The sequence below is a fragment of the Hirundo rustica genome, chromosome 25 (assembly GCF_015227805.2).
Source record: "Hirundo rustica isolate bHirRus1 chromosome 25, bHirRus1.pri.v3, whole genome shotgun sequence".
NCBI lineage: Eukaryota > Metazoa > Chordata > Aves > Passeriformes > Hirundinidae > Hirundo > Hirundo rustica.
This window is the reverse complement of record NC_053474.1, coordinates 6,697,450-6,715,512: the sequence shown is the minus strand read 5'-3', so window position 1 is coordinate 6,715,512 and position 18,063 is coordinate 6,697,450. Positions and strand designations below refer to the sequence as shown.

General features: G+C 50.2%; 2 protein-coding genes, 1 long non-coding RNA gene and 4 other non-coding genes across 8 annotated transcripts; all 7 read right to left on the bottom strand.

Moving 5' to 3' along the window:
- Nucleotides 1-282: 282 nt before the first annotated feature.
- On the bottom strand, nt 283-1,730 carry LOC120763194 (ras-related protein Rab-39B-like). Its single transcript, XM_040086337.1, has 2 exons — nt 1,501-1,730; nt 283-715 (listed from the first exon to the last, which is right to left on the bottom strand). The coding sequence occupies exons 1-2, from the start codon at nt 1,713-1,715 to the stop codon at nt 283-285; spliced, it is 648 nt and encodes a 215-aa protein (XP_039942271.1). The 5' UTR covers nt 1,716-1,730.
- A 516-nt stretch (nt 1,731-2,246) lies between these two features.
- On the bottom strand, nt 2,247-3,570 carry LOC120763013 (ras-related protein Rab-42-like). Its single transcript, XM_040085984.1, has 2 exons — nt 3,311-3,570; nt 2,247-2,661 (listed from the first exon to the last, which is right to left on the bottom strand). The coding sequence occupies exons 1-2, from the start codon at nt 3,568-3,570 to the stop codon at nt 2,247-2,249; spliced, it is 675 nt and encodes a 224-aa protein (XP_039941918.1).
- Nucleotides 3,571-5,186: 1,616 nt separating this feature from the next.
- LOC120763258 (uncharacterized) lies at nt 5,187-8,092 on the bottom strand. Of its 2 annotated transcripts, none has more exons than XR_005704059.2 (5): nt 7,803-8,092; nt 7,341-7,407; nt 6,715-6,760; nt 6,249-6,350; nt 5,187-5,637 (listed from the first exon to the last, which is right to left on the bottom strand). It is a non-coding gene; the product is annotated as an uncharacterized LOC120763258 (long non-coding RNA). The 2 variants fall into 2 exon arrangements; XR_005704058.2 differs by having other exon boundaries at nt 7,341-7,404; nt 7,803-8,077.
- LOC120763276 (small nucleolar RNA SNORD99) lies at nt 5,755-5,825 on the bottom strand. Its single transcript, XR_005704071.1, has one exon. It is a non-coding gene; the product is annotated as a small nucleolar RNA SNORD99 (small nucleolar RNA).
- LOC120763280 (small nucleolar RNA SNORA61) lies at nt 6,559-6,675 on the bottom strand. Its single transcript, XR_005704075.1, has one exon. It is a non-coding gene; the product is annotated as a small nucleolar RNA SNORA61 (small nucleolar RNA).
- Nucleotides 6,878-7,008, bottom strand: LOC120763279 (small nucleolar RNA SNORA44). The gene has a single exon (XR_005704074.1). It is a non-coding gene; the product is annotated as a small nucleolar RNA SNORA44 (small nucleolar RNA).
- LOC120763278 (small nucleolar RNA SNORA16B/SNORA16A family) lies at nt 7,581-7,723 on the bottom strand. Its single transcript, XR_005704073.1, has one exon. It is a non-coding gene; the product is annotated as a small nucleolar RNA SNORA16B/SNORA16A family (small nucleolar RNA).
- Nucleotides 8,093-18,063: the final 9,971 nt, after the last annotated feature.

Here is an 18,063-nt window from a genome sequence, read left to right as displayed (position 1 = left end):
CATTTGAGAAGACTTAAAGAATTTAGGGCTTTACGACTGGGATCTCAGTCAGTACAAGAGAGAATAGGGGAAGAGGTGACACTGACCTCTGCACACCTGTGAAGTCCCACCGAGGGACTTCACCCTTCCAGGACGCTTCCTCTTGCCCAGGAAAACACAGACAGTCAGAGGGTGACCACAGGTATTTAATGCAGCCATGCTACTCCTGCCTGTGCCTGGCTGCTCCATATCTACTTCCCCTCCCGAGCCCAGCGTGTCCCTGCCTTGCCAGTGTCCACAGCTCTAGCACAAGCATCTCTTCTGCTTCTCCTCCTTCTCCAGTGCCTGAGCCTTGGGTAGCAGCTGCAGCGGGACGCTACTCTTCACCCCGTCCCACGCCTCAGTGGCCACCAACCGCCCCGTCTGCAGCGCTCGGTAAATGGCCACCGTCAGCATCTGGAAGGCCTGGACGACATTGGAAGCGTCTTTGGCTGAGGTCTCCACATACTGGACACCCAGTGAGGCTGCCAACTTCTCTGCCTCCCTCTGGCCCACCCGGCGCTGCCCGGCCAGGTCACTCTTGTGCCCCACCAGCAGGAAGACCATGCGGAAAGGCTGGATGGTGTCAGTCACCTCCCGGTGCCATCGCCGTATGCTCTCAAAGGATGCACGGTTGGTGAGGTCAAAGAGCAGCATCCCCCCGGCCGAGTTGCGGTAGTAGGAGCGAGTCACAGACCTGGGGTGCCAAGAGCAGGGGCTGAGTGGCCCATGGGGTCCCTGGCACCTCAGGCAGCATGTTCCCTGCCTGCAGAGAGGCCCTGGCTAGGACCTGCTCCTGCAAGCAGCACCTTGTGTTCAAAGCACCGTGAGAGGAATGAGAATCAGCTTTTTGCTGTGTCAGTAAGAGCTTCAGGGGCAGCTCTGTCCCTGCTCAGCCACCAAAGCTCATCTGTCTCCTGCAGCCACAGTCCCCAAGTGCCCCTGTGTCCCCAGGGCTCCACCATCTCTGCTGTCACGGTCCTGGAACTCTTCTGTTCCTGCTGCCATATCCCCAGTACTTTCCCATCTCTGCTGCAACAGTCTTGTAACTCTCTCATTCCTGCAAACCCAGATCTGCCAGTCTCCCATCCCCTGCAGCCACGTCTCCCAAGCTCTCCTGCCCCCAGGAGCTACCTGGCTTGTGGAGACAGCTCCACAGTGAGGTGTGAAGGCTCGTAGCAGCTGAGCTGAGGAAGAAGTTTTGCTCAGCACTCAGTGGGTTCCCAGCTGTTCCCCAGCCCCTCTGCAGCTGGTGTGGGAGGGCGGCTCTTGGGGGAGTACAGTACAGTACAGTAGAGCTTGAGCAAAGGCTTACATGGCAGTCCTAAGGGCTTCTTTCCTTTGACTTTTGGCATGGTGGTTCCTCACCCAAAGGGACAAGTGGGAACACAGCCACATCAAGGACCTCCCTGGGCTTGGAATCACAACACTCCACCCCAAATCTGGAGGGGGACATTCATCTCTATCACACCATGGACCTACCTGAACCTCTCCTGCCCAGCTGTGTCCCAGAACTGCAGCTTCACTCGAAGCCCTGGCTCCAGCTCCACGAATTGAACGTAGAAGTCCACCCCCACCGTCTGGTTGACAGCATCCAGGAAGACACCCTCCGTGTAGCGCCGCAGCAGTGAGGATTTCCCCACTGTCGAGTCCCCCAGCATGATCACCCGGAACTGGTACTGCCACCGCGGCTCCATTGGTGCCTCTGCTGGCTGCCAGGAACTGCCACCCCCACACCAGGAGCGTGTTGAGGCAGGCAGGGAGCTCCTCCACCCAGGAGGCGTTCCCAGCACCATCAGTGCTGCGTGCCCCCTTTGGAGCCCCTTTGTCCCCTTTATTTTGGCTCCATCCAGCTGGAAGCACTCAGGGGTGCAGGTGCCTTCTCCCATTTTCCCAGGGACAGGACACCCTGAAAAGTGTCCCAGACAAGGGGAGCTGTTGACCCACCAGCAATGCCCCCCAAAGCAGAGGATCCCCCATGCCATAGGTTGAGTGCTGTGCCCCTGCCTGGGATGCAGTGCTTGGCACAGCCTTTACTTAGTGTGGAAAAGCCTTAGGTTTATTAAAAACACTTCTACAGCAGAGTATTATTTTTTCAGAGCCCCCAAATGAAGGTTTGAAATTAACTCAAGCCCAGGTGGGAGACCCAACCTCATAATCACCCACGGGCTGCAGGTGCCAGGTAGAGAGAGGAGGAGGGGTTGGGGTCCCACATCCCCCTATCCCCATCAGCACTGGCAGAGCTCCTGGGGCTCCCTCCCTGCTGGGGGCTGGCGGCGACTCTGGTTGGGGATGAGCCTGATGCCATCACATCCATGGTGTTGGGCAAGGATCCCCCGGCCCAGTGCCTGCTGGATACCCCCAGCCAGTGTCTGGAAGGCAAACTCCACGTTGAAGCTGCTGCGGGCTGAGGTCTCCACAAAGGTCATGCCCAGGCTGGTGGCGAGGTGTCCAGCTTCTTCTGCTGACACGGCTCGCTCGGCCACCAGGTCACACTTGTGTCCCACCAGGACAAAGGCAGGCGGCTGGTCACCCGCAGCCTGGTGATACCAGTCAGGGATGTGCTCAAAAGATGCCCGGTTGGTGAGGTCAAACACCAGCAGCACCCCCGCCGCACTCCGGTAGAAAGACCTAGTGATGGATCTGGGCATACCCAGCAGGATTTCAAAGGATGCTGGGAAGCTCTCACATCGACAGCCCTAAGATGGAGCTCGGGAGATTTTTGGGTGACAGACTGGACCTCAGGAGTGGGAAAGGGAGACCTGTCTTGGGCATTTACACCCCTATTTTCTGGTCAGCATCCGTCTCCCCAGACTGGGGGGCTCCAGAGAAGATCTGTGGTACCATTACCCTCCCCAACAGCCCCAGGTGCAGTGGGGATGGGGCAACATTGGACAGAAACAGGGCACCACCAGGACCAACCCTGGGGTCCCCAAAAGGTTCCCAGGGAAGAGGAGGGCCTGAGAGCCCAGCTCCAGCCGCAGCACTTTGCTCCCCCATTTGAGCCTCCCTCCCTCTCCAAGGTGCTCCAGCCTGATGCAATCAGGGAAGAAACCACCCAGCCCCAGCCCACCAGCACACCGCAACCAGCACCCGGCCCTGCTCTTTTGGCTGCTCCCTAAACAGCTCCGGTGTCACTGCAAGCTCAGCACAAGGCGTCACTGGCTCCTAAAGCACCACCGTCCCAGTGAGCCATCGCTGCCTGTGCCTGCACACCCGGCCGGGGATTTACAAACACCGCAGGGTGGGAGGATGACTCAGTGGACAGCTGGGGTCCACACACCCACCTCACCTGAACCGCTCCTGGCCGGCCGTGTCCCAGAGCTGCAGCTTGGCCTTGCCGGTGGGCGGCATCAGGATAGTCCGGCTGTAGAACTCGACACCGACTGTGGGGCTGGGGGTGGCTGCCCCACCAGGACCTCCACGCAGCCCGTCGGCGAAGCAGCGCAGCAGCGAGGACTTGCCCACGGCCGCATCCCCTAGCACGATGATGCGGAACTGGAAGTGTCCGTCGGGTTCGGGAGCCTGGAGGGAATCTGTCAGTGTCTGCATGGCTGAGCTGGCTGGATCCCGACCCACCGTGTTCCTGCTGTGCTAGAGGCAACAGGACAGGTCTCCGCCCTTGTCCCCACCCCACCTGGGGACAGGGACGGCTCTGTCCCCGCAGTCCCCAGGCAGGCAAACAAACTGTCCCAGGGAGGGACAGTTCTGTCCTCATTCTTCCCGGAAACATTGAGGAAAGTAAGAGGGCTAAGTGTTCTTCCCAGGTGTACATACCAAAAAAAAAGATTTAGAGTGGCTACATAGTTATTTTAACCACTTAGGAAAATCAGTGAATTAAGTTACTTTACTTTTTAATTCCCCTGTTTTTTTAATTATTTTTTTCCATTTGCCTGCTTCCCAATCACCAGACACAAACCCTAGCAACAGCCCAACATTTCAAACTTTAGCAGCAACACAGGTTCAGCTCTAATCACTTCCTTGCAACATACTGGCATTTAGTCCTCGTTTGTTGTCACCAGGATCTTTAGTGTTGCAACATGCCATCTGTCTCCATTGCCTGGCTTTGGTGACAACAGGGACAGCCAGCAAGTGCACAGACTGACTCATGCCCCCAGAAGCCAAGGTTTTGGGAGAGCTGGGACACGCTCCAAAGGGAAGGGTGTTGCTGTGTATTATTTGGGCTTACATTGTATTTAATTTTTAGATTGCATTTTGTAAAGTTTAGATTGCATTTCATAAATTTTAGATTGCATCTCTGTACCCCCTGTTCCCCTGGAAAATGTAACATCACGAGGTTTGTCCCTGCTCCTTTTCCCCGCCCATTCTCCCATACTGGAATGCAATCCAACTCTGTTCCACTCCCACCTTATCCCGGATTGGGTAGTGGTTTGTCCCTGCTTTTAGCCCCTTCCCCTGGATATAAGCCAGAACATGGGGCCTGTCCGGGCACTCGGCTCGGCGATAGGGGCCGGGCTCCTGACCCAGGCAGAGGCAGAGCCACAGGAGAAAGACTGAATAAAGCCCTGATTTCCCCCCCGGACAAGAGCAGACCTTCCTTTGTCATCGACGGGAACCTAATCCGTCTCTAAAGGAAAAGGTTCACTGCCACTCCTGGGTTTTTGGGGCTCTGAGGAAAAATCCTTCCAACCGTGGTTTGTCTCTCAAGCTAGCTGAGGCAAGAACGGAGCCAGAGGGCTCCTTGAGAGAAACTTGCCACAGAAAGGGGCTATCACGACCTGCAGGTAGGAGACCTGAGAGGTCAGAGACACCAGCCCAGTATTCCAGGACAAAGCCAAGTTACCTCAAGTGCAGGGACCTAGCCACAGCCCAGACATCCAGGGACAGAAGAGAGTGGCTCCCCACACCCCACTTTTCTCCATGGTGGAAAAACAGGCAACCAGAATCACCAAGGCTCCAGCTGCAGGTGTTGAAACACCCCAAGGTTGCAGGAGCTGCTCTAGCACCTCCATGAAGGCCCAGGTGGGTTCCCACATTCCAGGGACCCCTGCCCAGGGCTGTGGGGGACACCCCTATGGCAGGTGCTGCAGCAAGCACAGGAACTCGCTTTCTGATGAGCTCCACTGAAAGGGGATGCTCAGGCTCCCCGGCTCAGCCAGCCCAGCCTCAACCCATCCCAATGCAACACAGACACATGAGACACCACGAGCACTTGAATTGCATTTATTCAAACTTTTATCACACACAGAGAATATTTCAAGTCGGAAGGGACTCACAGGGATCACTGAGTCCAGCTCTTAAGTGAATGGCCTGTACAGAGATCAAACTCACTACACCTTGGGATTACTGGTTTCCTGCTCTAACCAAGTATTTGATAGCCAGACCCCTCCTGAGAAAACTCTTACGGAACAGACTTCTTCCACGTGGAGCACCTGAATGGGAGCTTGAGCAACACCTGGAGGCAAACCAGTTTAATATCCCTCCACTGCAGGTTTGTGGAGCCCAGAATGGCTGATCCCATTTGGTGAAGCTCATAGCTCTGGAAGGAGGCAGGATCTGGCTCTGCAGAGCTCCCACTTCTGGAGGAGAAGGCTAGGAAAGAACAGGCTGGCACTGCAGCACCAAGTCCCTCAGGGATGGCTCACCCTCTGCTTAGACCTGAAAAAAGGGATAAAAAAGAATCCAGCCAAGTTGGGTCAGTACTGTGTGAGATTCCATTCACATTCCAGAATTCCTGGATGCTCCCTCCTCGCCCTTTGGTTCTGGGTAGTTCATGCCCGGCCTCAGCCCCATATCCGCAGGACTCATCCAACAGTCTCCAGACTTGGGCATCATCATGGACCAGTCTGCACTACTGATCTTACCCACACCCTGCACCACAGATCACAACTCTGGCCAATTAAAAGCCTCTGAAATGAGGTTGATCATTCCCACCTGCACAGTCCAGGTGAAACACTTGGTCACTTCCAGCAGAAGCAACTGTCTCCTGTTCTCCAGACCATGCAATACCATAATGGTCTGGGTTAGAGGCACATTAAAAGCCTACCCTGTTCCACACCCTGCAGTGGGCAGGGACACTTTCCACCAGACCAAGATGGCCTAAGCCCCAGGTTTGAGTAACCTGGCCCTGGACACTTCAGGGATGGGGCAGCCACAACTCTTCTGGGCAACCAGGGCCTCCTCTCCCTCACAGCCAAGTATTTCCTCCCAGTATCTAGTTAAAACTTACTGCCCATCCCAACACCAGGAGTTCCCCAGGGGATACTCACATGCTCCACACTGCAGCTTCCCCACAACTCAGGTCCTATGGGAAGCAAGCTGAAGCCCTTGGGACAGGGCTCACAGGTTCTCACCCTTTTCCAGAGTAACTGCTGAAAAAAGAGCCAGAGTTTAATGCCTGAAGCCAATGGGTTACTGTAAATCCATGGCTCAGATACTCCCAACAAATCCCAGCCCTCCAACCCTCATGGTACCTCTATCCCCTGCACCCAACATTTCTCTCTTCTCCTGACCAGGAATCTCCTTCCCAACCAGATTTCCCGAAACAGTGCGGCCAGCACAGCCTGTCTTCCTAGTGGCCCCTCTCAGCACAGGACACACCTGCAGAGAGCCCAAGACCAGCATGAATTTTACTCTTCCTCCTTTTTCGACCACAAGATCGGTATCCAGATCTGATGGGAAAGGGATTTGGAGGGATGGACTGTGGAAACCAAACAAGGGTACCTTCCTTCTCACCTGGATTTATCCATCAGATGGGTGAGCTCTGGAACACCCAGGACCCCTGGAAGACATCACAACATACCCCCAACATCAGCAGTGAGCTGCAGACTCTTGTGGACAAAACTTTTGACTCATTCCACCTTCAAACCATGAGCAAAGAACAGCCCAATTCCCAAAAATGTATTGGAGGGGTGAGTGACAGTCATGGGCAGAAGAGGCCCAGCAGTCAAAGACCTTCCCATTGCTCTGGCATGTTTTTGGAGACCTGCAGCTACTACATGGAGCCACAACTCTTGGATAAACATGCAGGTAAACATGGAGTTTTTCCAGTAAAGTCTGTGACAGTGTGATTTACTGGCTTTGGATCAGGGTTGATTCCCAGTTCTGCCTTTAGTGAGCCCCAGAGAGAAGAACTGCCCTTATCTCACCCATACATGATCTGGGTGGAGCAAGAACTAAGGGAGTTTGCAGGGCCCAACCCCAAGGACAAGCCCTGTGGAGGATGCATAGCTTCGGGACAGCACATGCTGGCACTGCCCAATAGCAGAGGGGCAGAAAACGCTGCTGGCTGCTACTCTGGCCCAGAGAGGCCAAATTCTAAGCCCAACTGAGGACTCTGGAACCTGGATCACCCCTCTCACCTGCCTGAAGCTGAGGCCGTCACCAGCCATCCCATGGCCCAGGATCACCTTCTATGTCAGGATGCTGCTGGAGAAGAAGAGGGTCTTGAACTTAAGTAAATTACAAGAGAAGTAAGTTAAAACAAAACGACACAAAGACAGGATACACCCCCCTCCCCGGTGCATCATTTGAACCTCAGGAGCAGTCATTGTGACAGCCGCCTATTTCCAGCACCAGTAATCCCCCTAGCCCACGGCAGGCCATGTACTTTCCCGAAGTGTTGCCGAACAGTTACGAAGGCTCCAACTGAGCGGCGACCGTCGAGGAAAATCCCTTTGCTCTCGGCTCCTTTTTGACTGCATCTACCACACCACCGACAGACGCAGCTTCGATAGGGCCGGGCGGGTCCTGGACGCTCTTCCGCCCGTGGCCGCCTGTCCCGCGAGAGGGGATTAGTTCAGCCTCGGGAGGCCCTCACTCACCCAGGGCCGGGCCCGACCTCAGGAGGGCGAGGGCAAGGCCGCGCTGCCCTTCGCAGCCTTCGGAGCGCACTGAAGCGCCGCGGCCGGGTGCGATGCCCACGGGGCGCCGATGCGGCGGAGCCGAGCGGCGGGAGTGCCCCAGCGAAGAAGGATGGCGGTGGATGGTCCCCGATGGTCCTCACACAGCCGCCCCGACTCGCCGCCATAACCGAGAGAGGCGGAAACGCCTGCGCAGCCACCTTTTATAGCCCGGCAGCGTGGGCTCCGATTGGCTGCTGGTGCCGGACCCTCCCGCAGCGGTTTCTGGGAGTTGTAGGTCGCGCTGCCTAGGGTCCCGCCATCGTTCCTGCCTCGCCGTCTTCCAGCCTCCCCCTCCACCCCGTTCCAAAGGATAAGCAAGCCCCCGAATAACCTGCTCTAGTGGCAGGTGTTCCCGCCCATGGCAGTGGGTGCAATGAGATGAGCTTTCAGTCCCCTCCCAACCCCAACTATTTCATGATTCCATGATTCACAACCCCCACTAGCACTGGGAACAGCTGCACACCCCCACCCCACCTAAATAACTTTCCAGTCCGGGTGGGACAGGTACAATTTTTCCCTCCTCCTCCATGCAAGGTCCACACCAGGGGTTGCTTTTTGAAAAGCTGGAGGCAGCAGCTGCGTTTTCCCTGTTCCTTCCTCCTTTTGGAACGGGGTGGGGGGGAGGCGGTGAACACTCGGGGAATAGAAGGAAAGGTTCTTGGAAATAAAGGTCTGTTTGCCAACACAATACCTCTGTAAGGTTCCCGGCTCATGATTCATAGTCCACGGAAAGGATTTAAAATGGGAACACCTGCCAACGGGCTGGGAGGGAGTGCTGGAACAGCTGCTGCTACTGATGATGAAGGCACAGCCATTGTGGGAAATCTGCCGGAAAAAGCCGGAGACTCCTTCCTGCCTGTGAAAAGTGCATATGATATGGCTCTACGCAAGATATTTACTATATGTGTTATGTTGTGCTAATTGTTAGTGTGGTATTAATATTTTGATAGTATGGTAAATGTAGTTTTGTAGTTAAAATGTAGTTTTTATGTACCAACCACAGGAAAATATAAATCTTTCAAAGAAGAAAGCATTTACTACTTTCTTATCAGAAGAGACCAGCTCCTCCTGCTTCTCTCAGCCTGGTGGACGCCATAGAGATTAAAGGAAAAAAGTGATACTAACCAGAGACAATTCTTAGTTAGAATGGAATTTATGCATTATGCATAAATTGTATGAATATTCAACAGGCTATTGCTTTTAAGAGATAATTTTTTGTTAACAGGGGTCCTTCTTCAGAGCTTGTAGCTCGGGAGAGGCACCCAGACGTCTGTAACTTTGTTTTTATTGTCTTGTATTGTCCTAACTCTAAAACTGTTCAATTTTTTTACTCTAATTCTATTTTTATAACCATCTTATTTACTATTAAACTTTTAAAAATTTTAAAACAAGTGATTAGCGTTTATCACACTGCCCAAGCCCTGGAGAAAGGGCAAAAAAAGGATGGTCACGTTTGAATCTGTTCTGAGCAAATGAACAGATGAAAGAATTCCCAGTGTTCAGTAATGGCCTTTTGAGCTGGTAATTACCTTCAAACATGGCAGATCAACAACAAAATAAACTCTCAGCCGTTTAAGGCCAACTCTGGGAAGAGCCCCAACTTTGTGTGGCCAAACTCTCCACAAGACAGCACTTGCCAAAGCTGTCAGGAACAAGGTACAAACAGCTGCTCCCGTTCTCCTCCTCCATGGATCTCACAGCTGCTCCGCTGTGATAAACGCTGATCACTTGTTTTAAAATTTAAAAAGTTTAATAGTAAATAAGATGGTTATAAAAATAGAATTAGAGTAAAAAATTTAACAGTTTTAGAGTTAGGACAATACAAGACAATAAAAACAAAGTTACAGACGTCTGGGTGCCTCTCCCGAGCTACAAGCTCTGAAGAAGGACCCCTGTTAACAAAAAATTATGTCTTAAAAGCAATAGCCTGTTGAATATTCATACAGCTTATACATAATGCATAAATTCCATTCTAACTAAGAATTGTTTCTGGTTAGTATCACTTTTTTCCTTTAATCTCTATGGCGTCCACTAGGCTGAGAAAAGCAGGAGGAGCTGGTCTCTTCTGATAAGAAAGTAGTAAATTCTTTCTTCTTTGAAAGATTTATATTTTCCTGTGGTTGGTACATAAAAACTACATTTTAACTACAAAACTACATTTACCATACTATCAAAATATTAATACCACATTAACAATTAGCACAACATAACAAATATAGTAAATATATTGCGTAGAGCCATATAATATGCACTTTTCACAATCCTCCCTCTTTCTTTTTATAATTAATTTGGCTCGAGCAATATTCATTGTTTTCTAGCTTTCATTATTCGCTCATTTTTTTTTTTTTACAAATCAATCTCGCTTCTTTGAAGGGGTCTTCTATATTATTTTGTTTCTTTAACACTATAATCTTTTGTGGTGGTGTTGTTGTAGGCAACTTTTGGTCCATGTTCACTAATTGCATGCCTTGTACTACACTGGTGATGAGCCGAATGAAACAGGGAATCAAACAAGGAAAAAATATTAAACTAGCTGTAGCGCATAAAAGGAAAAAGCCTAACTTTTTCCACCATTTTGCTCCTAACACATTATCCCACTAGCTAGTATTTAGCATTGAGTCTCACTTTTGAACTGGTACGTGGGCAATTTTTTCTGATATCATTGACTATGTCCAGGACGGCATCTCCATTGTCATCTATTTTTTAAACAACAATCTGATGTATTGAATTTTCCACAAACACCCCCTTCTTCAGCTAATAAATAGTCTAAAGCCAACATATTCTGATACACAGCCACTCTTGTTTGGGTTTGTTGCTTTGATATTAATTCCATTGCCTGACTAGTTTTGTTCGTTATTATCTCTACAGCGGCCTGAAGTCTTATAATACGATTTAGCATATAAATTGGGGTTCGATATCCCCAACTCCCATCTTGTGCCCAGGTGGCTGGCCCATATGTTTCTAGTATGCGTTCAGGGGGCCATTCTTCATCTCCACATTTTTGGAATCCTCTAATCAATTCTCTTTTGTTTCTCTTTAGATCCTCATAAACTGGTATCCCTAATTGATCTCCATCAGGTCCTGGTAAAAGAAAAAAATCCTGGCTGTATAATTCCTAGAGTACAGCTCCCTTTCCACTGGGAGGGGAGTTTTGGGTATGCTCTTTTTTCACATATCCAAAATAAGCCGTCTGGAGCTTTCTAATAGTTAAATTTTTGTTGATCTATATTCTCTCAAAATTTGGAAACTTCTGGGATGCTATAGTAAGGATTTTTACTTGTATCATTACATTGAAAAAGGTTTGTTTTGTTGTCATACTTACAATTCACTTTCTTTGCTTTTTCTTGGGTCCAATACACAGTTGGTGCTTCTGGGACCCACCATACAGAAGTTCTATTACTAACCGTATATCTTTTACAGGGTGTTTTCTTACTTCATAGAGGAAGCTTTTCCCAGTGCGCCAGAGACATTCTTCCCCTATCACTGTTGAGCTTAAAACCCACCCTTCTGGTCTGTTTTCTCCACTTGTACTTGCTTGGTTTCATTTTAGAAGCTCAATTGGGTCTAAGCTGCTGCCTTTCTATGGCTATTCTTCTGACATCAAAGCCCCTCCACAGACCCAACAATTGGTTATGTTAAGTTCCTTACTTATTCTTTCTCCTAATTCTACAAACTGATTTTTACCCATCCTTGAGATATCTATTTCTTTCTCTAATTGCTGTTCAAGTTTGGTATACAAATCGTTGATGGAAATTGGCACAGGCTTAGGTGGTTTTACTGACTTAGCCTTTTTGCTTATCAACTGCTCTTTTACTAAATCTGGTGCTTTTTTCCCAGTAATGTAGGTAAAACAAATCCACCTCTCCTCTTTTGGGCACTGACTTCCCATCCTGCTACCACTTGTTCCTAAGTTCTCTGCAATCCAGTACTTTTTCCCTTTATGTATGCAATTGCCCAGTTTGGATGGGTTGTAACAGTGGCTGTTGACATGAGTGTGAGAAATGAAAAAAGAACCTCGGTGTCTTTCCATGTACAGCTTTTGGTAACATCTGTAACATGGCCTTGTCGATATCCCAAAAGGGAGAAGACAAAAATTGAGTGACAGAAAAAGGAGTAACAGAGGTCCAGTATGGCTTATACTCCCACCTCCCATGCCTATGGGGTTGCAACCCACAGCAGGTGTATTTGATCTTCTTGGTGGCGAATACAGAGGCCAATCTGGTCTTGCCCTCTATTTCCTTGTCACTTCCTCTTAGCTAATTTCCAGACAAATCGTTTTTGACACTCTTTAACTGTCGTTTCCCACTGTTCTTTAGGTATCTCCCATTCAACAGGCACTAATAATTCCCATCCACAAAACAAAGTTATTATTTCAGTTTCTTGGAATTCTATTTGGATAGGAGATCAATTTGGTCCTTGACACTTCCTGCAACGAGAACGTCGCTTGTGTGAACTACAATACCAATTCTTCCCACAATTTAAACATTTACATTTAACCCAGCTAGCATGTCTGGTATTTGGGTGGATCAAACAAGGTATTTGGTCTGCCACTGATGGAAGTTGCAACTCCTCTTCCTCCTTGTAGAAATCACAGGCTAAGGTGTGAATACAAGAGTTCTCTGTCCGAAACAGTCCTGATCCTCCTGTTTGGAGTGAAAGTATTCCTCCCCAAGGAGGGTATCTGAGGCGTCTCAAAACTTGTCTAGACGGAACTTGAAACTACTGATATAAGCTTGGCCTTATCTCCCAATTAGGTGTGATCCTGGGTATGTTTCTTGGACCATTTGGGTCGTCCCAGTTCATTACCACCCAGTCCCCGTTTAAGAGTCAGTTTTGTATCACCCGGTTCAGATGTAATCGTCCACTCCTTAGGTTTATCCACAGGTCCTTTGATTCTGCTGGCGTGGATCCACCCTCGTTCCTTGGTCTGGATCGCGGCCTCGGTCATCAGCAATACCTGAAAAGGATCTTCCCATTGAGGAGTTAAAGATTGTTCTTTCTAGGTTTTTACTAGCACCCATTCCCCTGGATGAACATTATGGATTTTAAAATCTAAAGGTGTGGTTTGAGGGATTATTCCTTTTAACTGTAAGTTTTCAAGAGTTTTTGCAATGGTGTTAACGTATTTTTTTTTTTAACGCTCATTTCCCCTACCTCATAGGTAGCATTTTCATGTTGGGTGGTTAAAAAGGGTAACCCAAACATCATTTCATAGGGTGACAATCCTAGGTCTGACCAGGGTTGTGTTCGGATCCTTAATAAGGCTAAAGGTAGGCATTGTACCCATGACATTTGGGTTTCAACTATTAATTTGGTCAAAGTTCTCTTTAAAGTCTGGTTTATCCTTAGCATAGGCGGGGTTTGCTGCCGGGACAGGAGGAGGGGGCAGTGTCGGGGGATGCCAGAGGGGAGCGTGGCCAGCTTGCATGGGGCTGGTGGCAGTTGAGTCAACGACTCCCGGCAGAGACAAAGGAGCGGCGGCAGCGCCCAGCGCAGCCGGCTTAGGCAGGGCAGCCGGGGATCGGGCAGTGGGGGAAGCGATTGGAGATAGGACGGCTGGGACCGACGGGCCCCCCGGCACGGTTGGGGCTGCAGCCCTAGACCACGCGTCAGGAGGGGCCCCCGGCACGGCCCCCAAGGCGGCTGCAGACCAGGCGGCTGGGGCAGACAAATTCACCGGCGGGGCCGGGGCTGGGGTGTATGCGGGGACCGGCACAGCTGCCGGGGGCTGCGAACCGGCGCTTGGGACGGGAACCGGGGCAGGCGGGGCTGCCGGAGGCTGCGAGCCCGCGCTGGGGGCGGGCGGGGCTGAAGCGGGACCTGGGACAGGGGGCTCGGCCGCGGACGGATAGAGCGGGAAAGGAGGGGGCAAAACCTGCAAAGGATCCCACTCTATTTTCTTCTTTTCTTCTTGTTCCCTTCCCTTTTCTTTCCCCTTTTTTCTTTCCTTGTTTCGTCTCGGGCGTTTCTGATACATTAAAGATTTTTATTCTCCTAAAATCTCCTGTCCAACATGTGGCATATTCTTTTTCTTCAGGATTAAACGGTTCTTTTGAATTTACAAATATATTTAGAGCTTGACAGATCTAGTTCTCAAAAGAGCCATATCTTGGCCAATAAACGTGGTCAGATCTTATTTCTTTCTCTGCCCATTCTATCATGCAAAATTGTATCATCTTTACCTTTTCCTTTTTTCTTGTACAAGGGTTGTTATCTTAGTTAGCTAACATAATGCCAAGAGGGCTATCTTGAGGTATTTCTGTTGGTAATTTTTTACACTTCTTTTTTTTTTTTTTTTTTATCCAATGTACTGTTTTTCTGCCCCATTTTTCAAGATTTTATCTATTCGTCCCTCACCTCTGTTTTTCACTTTCTCTTACAACCTAAAGACCACTTCTATCTATGCACACACACACAAATCCCTTCTATCGCACACAAATACAATACACTTCCCTCTAAGGAAATATACCAGCCAACATTACATGTGCTTTCTTCCATCTACTCTTACTTCATTCCTTCTTCACTTTTATACACTCTTTCACACTCTTAGGACATAAAGCTTGTCGTCAGAGAATCGTGGCTTTGTGTGTCCTCCCCCTATAGCTGGGCCTCTGAGGAGGGCTCAGAATCTGGTCGCCCCAGGTGCCGATCCACTTATGAGGCTAATTTGCGTGTCACTTACACTTTACTGCCCCCCCCACTCCACACGCCAGGAGAAAAAGGGCTGAATTGCAGGTCACACACACGCTTTTCCACAGCCCCCACCCGCCCGGGGAAACTGAGGCCTATTTGCAGGTCACACACACTTTGCCACAGCCCCCACCCGCCCGGGGAAACTGAGGCCTATTCGCAGGTCACACACACACTTTGCCACAGCCCCCCACCCGCCCGGGGAAACTGAGGCCTATTCGCAGGTCACACAAACTTTGCCACAGCCCCCACCTGCCCGGGGAAACTGAGGCCTATGCGCAGGTCACACACACTTTGCCACAGCCCCCACCCGCCCGGGGAAACTGAGGCCTATGCGCAGGTCACACACACTTTGCCACAGCCCCCCACCTGCCCGGGGAAACTGAGGCCTATTCGCAGGTCACACACACACTTTGCCACAGCCCCCACCTGCCCGGGGAAACTGAGGCCTATTCGCAGGTCACACACACACTTTGCCACAGCCCCACCCGCCCGGGGAAACTGAGGCCTATGCGCAGGTCACACAAACTTTGCCACAGCCCCCACCTGCCCGGGGAAACTGAGGCCTATGCGCAGGTCACACACACTTTGCCACAGCCCCCCACCCGCCCGGGGAAACTGAGGCCTATGCGCAGGTCACACACACTTTGCCACAGCCCCCCACCTGCCCGGGGAAACTGAGGCCTATTCGCAGGTCACACACACACTTTGCCACAGCCCCCACCTGCCCGGGGAAACTGAGGCCTATTCGCAGGTCACACACACACTTTGCCACAGCCCCCACCCGCCCGGGGAAACTGAGGCCTATGCGCAGGTCACACAACAAAACAACAACAAAACAACAACAAGGTACCTTTTACTTTTAAATCACCTATTACCATTTTAGGTGTTACTGGCCAGTCCCGGTGCTCTTGGATATCCCCTCAATCCAGCTGTGTTGTCCAACCCCAGATGCTCTTGGGCACTTTAGCCCTCAATCTAGCTGTGTTGTTCAACCCCAGATGCTCTTGGGCATAACCTCAATCCGGCAAAACCCTGGGTGCTCTTGGGATATTAATCCCTCAACCCAGCAGGTTTCAGTCCTGGATGCTCTTGGGCACTTACCCCTCAATCCAGCAGACTTTTTGCTTCACCCTGGGTGCTCTTGGGATATTAATCCCTCAACCCAGCAGGTTTCAGTCCTGGATGCTCTTGGGCACTTACCCCTCAATCCAGCAGACTTTTTGCTTCACCCTGGGTGCTCTTGGGATATTAATCCCTCAACCCAGCAGGTTTCAGTCCTGGATGCTCTTGGGCACTTACCCCTCAATCCAGCAGACTTTTTGCTTCACCCTGGGTGCTCTTGGGATATTAATCCCTCAACCCAGCAGGTTTCAGTCCTGGATGCTCTTGGGCACTTACCCCTCAATCCAGCAGACTTTTTGCTTCACCCTGGGTGCTCTTGGGATATTAATCCCTCAACCCAGCAGGTTTCAGTCCTGGATGCTCTTGGGCACTTACCCCTCAATCCAGCAGACTTTTTGCTTCACCCTGGGTGCTCTTGGGATATTAATCCCTCAACCCAGCAGGTTTCAGTCCTGGATGCTCTTGGGCACTTACCCCTCAATCCAGCAGACTTTTTGCTTCACCCTGGGTGCTCTTGGGATATTAATCCCTCAACCCAGCAGGTTTCAGTCCTGGATGCTCTTGGGCACTTACCCCTCAATCCAGCAGACTTTTTGCTTCACCCTGGGTGCTCTTGGGATATTAATCCCTCAACCCAGCAGGTTTCAGTCCTGGATGCTCTTGGGCACTTACCCCTCAATCCAGCAGACTTTTTGCTTCACCCTGGGTGCTCTTGGGATATTAATCCCTCAACCCAGCAGGTTTCAGTCCTGGATGCTCTTGGGCACTTACCCCTCAATCCAGCAGACTTTTTGCTTCACCCTGGGTGCTCTTGGGATATTAATCCCTCAACCCAGCAGGTTTCAGTCCTGGATGCTCTTGGGCACTTACCCCTCAATCCAGCAGACTTTTAGCTTCCTAGGGGTCCCACCCCTTTTTTAAAATTCAGTCCCAGTTTCCCTGGGGGGGTTCTCTCACTCTTCTTATCACTCGCTTCGTCTCTTTACTGGCCGTCTTTCTCGCGAAAGAACGGAAACGCAGCGTCAGAAACTCCGCACTCGCTTAGCAGGTCTGGGATAACCAGCTGCCTCTCATTCACACACATTCATCCCCCCCTTTAACCGCCCCTCCAAACCAATACTTACCTGTCCTTTGTCCTTGGGTCTTTGTCTTCGTGTACACTTTGGTCTTAGGGGCTAACTACCGCGGTTTTAGGGAATCTCTTCCCTTTTTTTTGTTTTATTGTCTCCTCTTGTCCATTGATCGTAACCTGCATCTGCCGGTCACAGCAGGAGAACACAGAGCGAGGCTGCCAAACTGGGCAGGGCGCGCCGTCCTCACTCTGATTCTCCTAAGGCACCAGCAGTGAGGTGTTATAACCATCCTCTGCTACCATAATTGTGATAAACGCCGATCACTTGTTTTAAAATTTTAAAAGTTTAATAGTAAATAAGATGGTTATAAAAATAGAATTAGAGTAAAAAATGGAACAGTTTTAGAGTTAGGACAATACAAGACAATAAAAACAAAGTTACAGACGTCTGGGTGCCTCTCCCGAGCTACAAGCTCTGAAGAAGGACCCCTGTTAACAAAAAATTATGTCTTAAAAGCAATAGCCTGTTGAATATTCATACAATTTATACATAATGCATAAATTCCATTCTAACTAAGAATTGTCTCTGGTTAGTATCACTTTTTTCCTTTAATCTCTATGGCGTCCACTAGGCTGAGAAAAGCAGGAGGAGCTGGTCTCTTCTGATAAGAAAGTAGTAAATTCTTTCTTCTTTGAAAGATTTATATTTTCCTGTGGTTGGTACATAAAAACTACATTTTAACTACAAAACTACATTTACCATACTATCAAAATATTAATACCACATTAACAATTAGCACAACATAACACATATAGTAAATATATTGCGTAGAGCCATATAATATGCACTTTTCACATCCGCCAAGTCACGAGGCAATCCCTGGAGTCTCTTTGGCACAGCCACTTGTACAACATGAACCTAGAAATCATGTCAGATCCTAGGGCAGGGTAGAACCTGGGAGACTACTGCTTGGAAGGAGACTCTTCCCAATGCTGAACTGGGAGAATCCCCAAAGAGCAACAATGAAAAGCAATGAATGGCAAGCAGACCTCAGCCTGCCATGACAAGATGGATGGAGATCCAAGAGGGGCAGAGAAAATCCCACTGCGTGTCCATGGACAGCAAAACCCTGATGAAACCTCCCGGGAATCTCTCACCAGCCTCTTCCACAGCACAGGGAGCACATGCTGGAAGAGGCTGCAGTTCCCAGCATCTGACAGATGGGAGCAGACCATGCACGGGGATGTGAAAACTATCAGTAAGGAAAAGCAGGTGTGCATCAGTGATGCAGG